We start from the raw sequence: 11,045 nt of genomic DNA on the forward strand, positions 1-11,045 counted from the left end.
TTGTGAGCCACCATGTGGTTGCTGGGAATTGAACTCAGGACCTTTGGAAGAGCAGGCAATGCTCTTAAACCACTGAGCCATTTCTCCAGCCCCCCCCCCTTTTTTTTTTTTTTGAGACAGGGTTTCTCCATAGCTTTTTTTGGTTCCTGTCCTGGAACTAGCTCGTGTAGACCAGGTTGGCCTCGAACTCAGAGATCCGCCTGCCTCTCCCTCCCGAGTGCTGGGATTAAAGGAATGCGCCACCACCGCCCGGCTTCAAAGAAGTGTTTTAAAATAAATTTCTTCATGATTTACTGCAAGTAAATGTTTGATTTGTAGTATGGAAAAAACCCTTGCTAACTCACCCATAGAAGCACCCCAGGTAGCCACAGGGAGGGATGTGAATGTGTGTTTCTGCTAGAAAAAGAGGCCCAAGTTCTGACCCGCACCCCAAGTCCTGCTCTGGTCCTTGCGTCTATGGTTTCAATGGAGATAGGGTCTTTGTGGATGTGCTCGGTATGATGAGGTCACCTGGGTCAGGGTGGTTTGCTGAGAGCACGGACCCTGACAAGAAGAGAGTGTTGAACCTAAGCACTATGTGCAAGCACATCGACACTGAACGGATGTAGACGGGTTCAGGCAGATCCTAAGTGGCCAGAGGCATGTGAGGATAGCCTGGTGCTTACATCTTATGTGGCTGACTACCTGCCCTCTGCTTCTCCTGAAGACTGGAAAAAGTCCATGTTGACCAGTGGCCCATGGCACACAAAAGGCAAGAACACTTCCCTATGCCTATGTATGGGGAAGCCTGGCTGCTATCTTTGTTGGAGGACAGGATGTTTGCTTTTCTGGGCCTGCGCAGGGTGCTGAGGGCTGTGAAGCTTCCAGTTTTCTTCCTTCACCTGAGCAAGCACCCATGCATGTGACACCATAGCGCCAGCCCCTTCTTAGGAGCACACGTCTGAGAAAGGAAGGCTGGGGTTAAGGCTGGCTCCTACTGCTGAAAGGGTAAGACTCTGGAGTAACTCAAAGTTGCTGTTTCACAGGATAATTTGAGGTCTTTTGACATTAAGTGAATAAAACCACAAGTGTGGTCAAGCTGTGCCCTCTGCGACAGGCCAGGAAGCCAGAAGGGAAACAGCAGTATGGAAACCATGCAGGGTGGAGAGCCAACTACGCTTGCAGGGAGCAGGCACTGCTTTAGTAAGTCAGCTGACCTTGAGGACAAGGAAGCAGTGGTCGACAAAAACCTTTTCATGAAATAAAACACTTAATGTTCAAGAACACAGAAATGGTAAAGAGCTCAGAAGTAAGTTATCATCTGAGAGAAAAATCTGAGCTGTTGATGGAATTCTACCCTGAAAATATTGTCTGCATTTTCTTGCTTTTGCTAAAAATAAATGAAAACTCATGTTTCTTCCTCAAGATCTCTCTGCTGCATGATCAATGGAACACTCCTGTCCCCACAGCACAGTGTGCCAGGTAACTGTGCTCAACTACGGTTGCAGGAAAAGTGTAGAGGCAGCTTTTGTCCACCTGGCTGGAGGCTCAACTCTTAGACTGGTCCCCTAAAAGCAGTCTGCAAAGCAATGACACTGCAGGCGACACAACAAAATCCCTGGAGCAGAAGCTTCTGTAAGAAGGCTAGCTTGAGAGCTGGGGGAAGATGTGTAAGGCCAAGGGTCCCAGGAATGCCCAGGGCTGAGCCAGGGCTTGTATGAGAACATGAGTCTAGAGTACAGGCTACTGACCTCTGAGACAGTTTTGCTTTAGTTCTAAAGGATACACACCCTGTAAACAAAACGCACCTGTAGTCCTGGTACTCAATTCCCCAAACAGAGCATTTGAAAGAGCTAACTACTTATGTACCTAAAACTATTTAGTAGTGTAAAAATGACAGAAGAAACTGGTGTTAATTTGTCTGAATCCATGGTTTTAAAATCTATGTTCAACTGAATGCAAACTAATTTAGGTTACCTCATCCTGAATCCCATCAACTTTCTGTCTGAACTGTTGTGCCCTAACAGGTTACCCTGAAAAGCACTGTGTCTCCTGTATCACAAAATGCCAGAAGTCCTCTCTTGTTGTGACAATTCAGAATCACAAAGCTCTGGGAGTGGGGCTTACATGTTCTTGTGTCCATCATTTCACATGGTTTCAAATCCCTTTCAGCAGGAAAACATGTGCTGTCTCACAACACCTGATCTATTCTGCACAGACCCACTGACTCTGATGTGTGGGTGACAGCCTCTAGGACCTGGGGCCTGCATCACATTCTCACCTCTTTGTCCATACTCTCTAAGTCCTCCTTACAGAGAGTGTACAGCGGCATTGTCTCTGACATACTGGGTTGTCGCTTTCTTCTAGCAGGGCCAGGCTGCTCTCCATCCTGAGCTTCTGGCAGCTCTTCACCAAACATCTGCTGCTGATGTGGCTGAACAGCTCTGAAAGGAATTTTACAGTCCCGCGTGAGGAAAGCAGTTCCATAGCACCTTGCCAGCTCTGCAGCAGACCCCTGACTCTTGAACGAGGTGACACACACGGACAACATTTGGAGGGAAAGAAAAGGTGTTCTGACCACTGTGCCCACCTGCTATCTCTGCTTGTTTAGCAAACCCAGCAGCTCTTCTTCAGCCATGTTGTGGCCCTGTGGAGGCTCACACTCACCTGCTTTACAGAGAATCCACCCTGTCCACCTGACTTGACCTGAGCACAAAACTTAAAGACAAATGGTTTGCTAGAAATCATCAGAAAATGTCATTTACTGTTGAATAAAGTCACAGTCAAAAGAAATAAAGACAAAGAGAAAAACAAAAGTGATGTTTACATGCTCTTCAGAGCACAAAACAGAACCCAAACAGGATCAGTGAATTAAGAGATGGATATCAACGGAGCAGAATTATCTGCTTACAAAGGCCAGAGAAGAAACATTAGATTACTTGTGCACAGCTTCATTAAGTACTGTAGTAACCAATCAGCTACAAGGACCAAGTTCAAGCTTCAAAGACACTGTAGTTGCTGAATATCCAATTGGAGGCCCCGCTGGGATATTCATTCCTACTTGTGACCCCCAACATGTCAACATGAAGCTGGTATTCTTAACGGCAAAAACTGCAGCTATGCTCAAACAGTGTCTGTGTGTAATGTGCACCTAGGTGTGCGGGACCTCACTGAAGACATTTTATGCATGTGTAAGTTCATGTCAAAATTTAAGGCATACCAGGCACAGCGGCTCATATACACACTCTAGGACTTGGAAGGCTGAAGCAGGAAAACTACTGTGCACCTGAGGCCAGCCTGTGCTAGAGAGTAAGACAGCTGTCTCTAGAACAGTTCCTTCCCCAGGCTGCTGTCACAGACACTACAGATAAGGTGGTAAGACCCCACTACCATGAAGAAAATGTGGGACCCGGCGAGATGGCACAGCTGATAGCAGCCAAGCCTGACCACTTGATTCAATGCCCAGGACCCACGAGGTGGAAAGACAGCTGACTCCTCAAGTCCTCTTACCTCCACAAGGACGCCATAGCATATGCAAACCTACACAAATACATGCATGGGCGTATGCATACGTACATAGAGATTAAATGTAAGGAAAAAGAATAATGGAGCATTAACTCAAAGTCACAAATTAAAAAGCAACTATATTAGGCTAACTAAATATTATCTAATGAGGGAAAAATATTTTCTATCTCGATACCTTTAAAAGTGCAATCTCTGTTTTTCCAAAGTTAAGACTCCATGTTTGTCACGTACACCCTCGTCCTGCAAGGAAGACGCGCGACACACCGAAGCTCTTCTCACTGCAGTTTATTCCAGGACTTTATTCACTTTCTCTCTCTCCCTCTCTTTCCTTCCTCTCGCTTTCCTCTCTCTCCGGGCAAACCTCTCCCAGCCCTTAAGTAGGCATGGGCTGCCAACCCCGAACTGCCAGGTGGGCACTGCCCATAGGTTCACGCATATGCAGGCAGCTGATAATCATTGCGTGATCATAGCATAGGTCAGGCCTTAGCCATCTCAGGAGTTGATTATACATCTCCATCAGGTGTGACACCATGCAGCTCACTACACATGTTCATACCTATTTTATTTATGTTTTAATAAATAAAGCTTGCCTAAAGATCAGAAGGGCAAAGCTAAGCCACTAGAGGTCAGGCACAGTGGCACACACCTTTAATCCCAGGATTTGGGAGACAGAGGCAGACAGGTCTCTGTGAGTGGAAGGCCACCCTGGGCTACACAAGATCAACGCAGAAACAAATCCAGGTGGTGGTGCCTCACACCTGTAACCCCAGCACTAGAGGGGAAATAAAATGGGGAGAAGAGAGAATATTTGACTGCAGTCGCCCAGCCTAGAGTAAGACTTCTCTAGTGGCTTGGTTGCTTTGCTTTCTGGTTTTCGGGTTGCTCTCCAATATCTGTTTCTGGATTTTTATGTGGCAAAGGCTCAATACTGCCTTTTTGAGACAGAGGAGGTGACTCTTAAATCAACAATGAAAGACCACTATTAGTAAATTTGCTACAGTAAACACCCCTTCTGATGTTATTTTCTTATATATAAGCAAAGAATTTGGAGATGAGGCAAATGGACTTTCCTGTTGTCCTGGCTGCCTTAAACAGACAGCTGGACTATCTTTATGCTGCACTGGCCATTCTTGAACCCCCATGGACACTGCTGGAAAGCTGCCTGCCTCAGGGCTGTTTCAAATTCCTGTACTAGAATTTTTGCTATCATACACCAAGCCTTGTCAAGCTCCAGAAGATCCTAAAACAATTTCCACCTAGACTAAGGGACACCATTTCCCTGGGGGCCTACCAGAGACTTGCCTTTGACAGGCATCAAAGGGCAATGCTATGAGTACCGTGAAAACTCCATCCTCCAGCTCTACAGGACAGGCTGATTGGCTCACTTGCTGAGCTGGGTGGGCAGTGCTCTCCTACGATGCTCTCCTACCTAGTTCCGCAGCATTAGGCTTCTCTTCAATCTTTATCTGCTTACTTTCAGTAGAGTGGGCTAAGTGGCAAGATGAGGAAAGCAGCAGAGTCACAGTCAGTTAGAGGCAGCAGAGCGGCAGCGAGAGTCGACCAGTCGGCACACAGAGATGCCAAAGCAGCAGGGTTGGTAACTGAAGAGCTCGAACAGCTGGGATAAAACCAAGGGGAGACCGAGGCTGACGAACAGAAGACTGAAGGACTAGAAGAAAATCATGGACCTTGGTGCTGAAGCCTTCCATAGTGCTGCTTAGCCTTTAGAGTCTAAGCCACCCCAGGCTTGGACACTGCTAATACTAGGTGCTGTCAGGAGCTAGAAAATCATGGCATCTAGGTCTGCACAGAAGTTCCAATGCCAACTGATGCCGACATCTAAGGAATTCTAAATATCCTAGGCCTACAGGGAGCTGTTCACTTGTAGAACCTTTGTAAACACTTGGAGATCCGAAGACCCAGACACTTGAGGCTTGCTGGAGAACTGTTAACACCAGGGCGCCACCTGCTGTCATAAGCTGCTGCTGTCCAATGCTGAGTAACAAGCACTTGAAGAGAGCATCTTCTTCCCTGGCCATGCTTCCGTTTCAGGGGCAGCAACAGAACTCCAGATACCTGGCTGACCACATTTATAGCCACTGTTTGCTCCCAACACCCGCAGCTCCAAAGCTCTTGTGAGTTTCCCTTTTACTTAATTGATAAAATTAAGTCTACTATGCTTCCTTCTCTTTAAGGGTGTCTAATGTTTCTACCAAGTTTCAAGTGTAAGGAAAGACCTCTCTACTAAAGCCGAGTGTGGATCTTCCGAGGACAACACTGCCAAAGTCATGCCCAGCTCACAGCCAGGGCAAGGGGCCAGTTACTCCCAGAAGCCACCAGGAGAAAAAGTGTGACAAAGTCCTAAGAAGAGCACTCCCCTTATATCCCTTCTCAATCAGAAGCAACTTTGTGTTTAAAATAAAACGTGTATTAACAATAACTTAATGTTCTTTTGAAAATGAGTTGATAAATCAATCTTTAGACAATAACTTTTCTACTCTAGCCAAACAAGGCAAAGACCCCGTATTGCTTGTGCAGCCTTAATGCAGACAGGAGACAGGTAGGAAGCCTACAGTCCATGCTGAGCAGCAGAAGAAGCCCAGGACAGAGGAGACTTGGTATCATTTTCTAGGAACACTAACACCCGTCCCCCACTCCAATATCGTCTGTCAGGGAAGACAGAGGATAAACCAGACCCAAATCCTTAACGTGATGGGAAAGTGATGATGCTTCAATATCAATTATTTTTTGTGCAAGAACCAGGAAGACCTCCAACTGGTGGGAAGGACAATTAACAGGGCTGTCAACTCCAAAGTGACCTTTTATCTTTCAAAGACTATAAAGCATCCACAACAAAAAGACTTTAACCGTCAATTACAAATATATCTGAAAGAGATGAAAAAAGAAAAGAAGAAACCCTTGGCAAAGAATAGAAGATGAAAAGCAGTGAGGGATGTCTAAGAGATGAGAGCATGATGAAAACAAACACACAGGATGGGCTTGGCAGCAGGCTGAAAGGGGAGGCTATCAGCAAACTCACAGAAATCACCTTGTCTGCACAAGAGCGAATACAACTGGAGAGGAAAAGATGAACGCAGCTCTGAGAATTCAGGGAAGAGGAAGTTCAGACTCCCAAGAGAGGTAGAGATGAACCCAAGCAGGAATGGCTGAAAATGTCCCTAACCTAGCAAAAGCCATAAAGCTTTCTGGGAAAAGCCTGAGTGAATCCTTTACTCCACAGATTCTCAAAGTCCACACCAGCAGACATAGTGGACAGTTAAAGGTTTGTTTTTTTTTTTGTGTGTGTGTGTGTGTGTGTGTGTCTTGGAAGTGGTAAGGAAAGATGCCTTATCTATTCTTATAGGGAAAAAGACAGCTAACAGGAGAGCTTGTCTGTCAAATTCAGAGACCAGGAGGAAACAGATGCTGTCAAGGGATTGAAACAGAACTATTAGCCTGGGTCCTTATACTGGAATAGAAAACTACCGGGAACGGAGCTAAGTCAAGACTACCTTAGGCAAAGGGAACAGAGCCCACCACGGTCTCTCTCGTGGGAGGACATGGAGACTGCAGTACACACAGGACAGAGCAGGTGGGGGCACTACAGAAGACCCTGCTCTGAAGGAGTCTCCTGGACAGCATCCAACTGCTGGAAAAAGTTGTAAGAAAGCAAGCAAGCAAAAGGAAGATGAGAAAGAACTGAAACCATGGAGCTGAATAGCAGGAAACAACCACAAGTCAATAAATTGAATAACTGTTGTTTGCTTTGTTTTTGAGACAGAGGACCATTTGTCTAGGCTGCCTTAAGAAGATTTTGAACTTCTGATCCACTTGCCTCTCTACTTCCCAAGTGCAAATAACTGGTTTTTAGAATGAGGTCTCCAGCAAGACTGGGAAAAATAAAAATAAAAACTAAAAAAAAAAAAAAAAAAACCAAAAAAAACCAAAAAAAAACCTGACAAGATTCCTTGTATCAGGGCAAAGAGGATCACCCCAGGGTCAGTTGATATCACTGAAACATCCAGACATTCAAAGGTGTGGCACCAGCTCCCTTCAGGCTCAACAAAGGAAGGGAGAGGAGAGAACACTACTTGACCCACTTAGTGAAACACGTCACATAGGGCATGTGGAAATGTGTCACAGACTTGTGGCTGGAGTGCCTGCCAACACACACAAACCTGTAAACACAGCTCTACTCCAAGAGCACCAATCAGTGGGCCAGGGACACGCTCTGGGTGAAGGTCCTTGCTGCCGAGCTTGCTGACCTCAAGACATACATGGTAAAAGCAGAGAACTATTCCTCTAAGTTTTCTTGTGACTTCTATACTTGCTCTGTGGCACATCCCACAAGCCCACACAACTTCCCTCTAAGAAATAAGTGTAGAAATTACTTTTTTTAAAAAAAGCGAAGAAGGTTATAAGCAAAGAAGGTTAACTCTCCCATGTAGAAGCAGGTCAAGAAGAAGAAACTACGTGTTCATATTAGTCAATATACACATACATTCAAAACATCACAGCCACCAGTAAGGAAACTTCATAAGAGAGGAGAGACCCTCCCCCGTGTGACAACAGGGATGCAGCAAACCCCACAGCTTTTAACAACCGATCAGCAAGACTGAGAGAAAGGTGCTACATCCTCAAGTTAATAGAAACAGACAGAACTAGGAAACAGCTCTACAGTCATGTACCCGCTTCACCTTGAGAACTGCAAATGAGGTCAAGGGAGAAAAGGGCATTTTCAACAAAAAACAACTGAAGCAAGAACTCTCATATCTTAGTGAGATGCACAGCTGTAATTCCAGCAGTGGAGAAGCTTCAACAGGAGGACAGCCATGTTCCAAGCCACACTAAAAAGTGAGACTGTCTCAAAACGCTAACCACTCAATCCCCCATATCCTCATGTACCTTTGGGGTAGGAGGGCTGAAACAGACCTCTCACCACTTTTATAAAAAGTGCCTCAAGAAAGCACCATGCAAACCTGAATACCTGAGTTGGGATCCTAAGAACCCCTGTAAAAGCCTGGCATGGTCACACAAGCTCCTTCAGTCCTAGTGCCCAAGGGCAGACAGGCAGCTCTCTGGAGTTCACTCATCAGTCTGCTTATTAAATTTTAGTGAGAGACTCTTTCTCTTAAACTACAAGGTTAAGAGCAATGAGAATGCTATGGGACACTGACCTCGGGCTTCCAAGTTCATCTGTGTGTGCACACCCACACACCTCTTCATACCACCCTCCTTCCAAAAACCCCAAACCTGATTGAAAACAGATCATATCTTAGTATATGAAATAGAATAAAACACCAGAGAAATCTGAGGGTTGGGCTATCAGTAATAAACTTAAAAATGAAAACACGATTCACAACAAGAAAAGCTGATAAGTAGACTTCACAAAATTCACAAAGTGAAAACACTTAGCGCTCTATCAAAGGCCCAGCTGAAAGGTGCAAAGACAACATGGTGGACGGAGAAAGTGCTCAATAGGGAAAACATACAAAGACTTACACATTACAGCAACCACCACACAATTCAGAGAGGATGGCAACGGCACGGTCATTTCACCGAAGGGCAAGCATATTCAATAAATGCTCATAGCTCAGTGTCCCTCAGGGAGCCATGCTTGGCTTCTCCCTGGGCTCATGCTTCCAGATGGGACCCCTGTCATCTTAGTAAGTTCAGTCAGGCTGAGGGGTCCGCCTCTTCACATGGCCAGGAGACCTGTACCTCACCCTGCTTCAGACATGGAGCTAGGTGGGGTCAGATGGACATCACCTACAACAGGACACAGCCTGCTCTCAAGCCCCACATTTACTATCCCGAGTGTCATCGAGAAGTGCCTGCAGTTGTCCCTCACTTCACTCAGTGACAAGTCTGGGAGACTCCACTGTACTCTTAGCCACCAAGTACCAAGTAAAACTTACAACTTCACAGCCTGGGTGACAATGATCATCAAGGGTAGTGCTCGGTGCTGTTGCCAAGCACCCTGTCACAATGGGTCTGCACAGAGTTCCAGGCCCAGGACGAGGCTAACTGCCACTCTCACGGAGGTAGAAGTTCAGCAGGCACAGGAGCCCCGTGACAGACAAAGCAGGAGCTACATAGGCTGTAGATGGCTGGAACAGTGGGGGCCACTGCACTATACTTGAGATGGGTCAGAGGACTCTCGACAACCAAGGATGTACTGTGCATGTCTGGAATTGTGGTGGGTATGACTGTAAAAATAAAATCACCAGGTGCCGACATGGAGAGCTGAACCAGAGCACAATTACTTGGTCAAGGGCTTAGCATACGAGACTCAGGAGAAAGGAAGGCAAGTTCAACAAGGATGGAAGAAGTCAAAGGTGGGGCTAGGAAAACACGCTAGATTTCTCCACTCAGCAAAGAAGAGCTCCCTGCAGAGTGGGTCTGATCAAAGTGGGACCAAGTCCCTCAGCTACATTCCTTAGTGGACACAAACACCACAAGGAGAGCACTCTTCTGTGTTTGGATGCTCCTGCCCTTCAGACATCTAGTTCTCTGGTGCAGGCATACGATCAGGGAAGAGGAAGGGGCAGGGCCTCCGTGTTTCCTTATGTACACTGGTCAGGGTCATGAATAAGTAGTTCCGACACCTGTTGACCTCGTGGCACTTAAGGTTTCCTGTGCATTCAAGTGTGGACAGCAGGAGTATGGCACTTGCCTGGTTACCTGGCAGCCTCCAAAGTGAACTATGCTGAGAAGACGTGTCAGTGTGAGCATACAAAGCCACTTTCCATTAAGTTTCTACAACCAATACAGTTGATGACTCCTTACTACCCTCTAATGTACCAGGATAAGTTGGCACAGGGTACACAAGACACCTCCAGGTTCAAAAGAAGACATCACCAAAACAGTCACCTCCCAGGATGCACTGCCAGAGGCCAGCTCCTGGAGCTGTATGAGGGTGACTTCACATTTTAGAACTCGTTTTCTCTGTGGTAGTATTAAAAGCTTTATTGAGGCTCAGCCTACCATATTCAAATTATTTTTCAGACAACAATTACTTTTCACTTGTCTTGGATATCCCTAATCTACTGACACACAGTTCAAACAAAGCCAGATAATTTAAAAAACAATATTGTACCTAACACTGTACTCACCTTAAGACAAGGTGCCTTTGCTTTTTAGTTAAGGAAAACTAAATGAGAGGCTGAGTTGGTTTCCGCAGCGTGGAAAGCAGACTGCACAGGTGTTGCGCAGGTGCACACCAGCACATACTGACTTTGCGGCTGCTTTAAATTCTGGAAGCACTGCTGTCCAACTGCAATTTAGAAACTGAATTTCAGAAATAGCCTTCAATCACAGCTCCTTCTTGCCCCTTATCAGGTTACAATAATACTGCAGAACAGACAGCAACAGAAATGTGGACCCCTTGACCACTGAGACTTTGTGCTCAGGGGAAATCTTAGGGTGTTCCCAGTTCCTGTCACAAAAGTCAAAACCTTGGCGTGTCCATCAAGTGTGAGATGGCTGCAGAACAGGGCTGATCCCTAGAAAGATCGAGACCTGGACTTCAAACCCAACCC

At 46.1% G+C, this 11,045-nt stretch overlaps 1 protein-coding gene across 4 annotated transcripts in view; it reads right to left on the reverse strand.

Moving 5' to 3' along the window:
* The window catches only part of Ctdp1 (CTD phosphatase subunit 1), a 58,508-nt gene that overhangs the window by 20,037 nt on the left and 27,426 nt on the right, over positions 1-11,045 (reverse strand). For 2 of the 4 annotated variants that reach the window (XM_013349627.2, XM_026783498.1), the window contains exon 11: positions 2,261-2,423. The exons of 1 other annotated variant lie outside the window; for it this stretch is intronic. In XM_013349627.2, the coding sequence (XP_013205081.1) occupies positions 2,261-2,423 (163 nt within the window). Of the gene's footprint in view, positions 1-2,260; positions 2,424-10,619; positions 10,781-11,045 lie in introns of those variants that run through there. One more of the 4 variants, XM_026783500.1, reaches the window with a different exon arrangement.

This window comes from Microtus ochrogaster, chromosome 18, assembly GCF_000317375.1.
Source record: "Microtus ochrogaster isolate Prairie Vole_2 chromosome 18, MicOch1.0, whole genome shotgun sequence".
NCBI lineage: Eukaryota > Metazoa > Chordata > Mammalia > Rodentia > Cricetidae > Microtus > Microtus ochrogaster.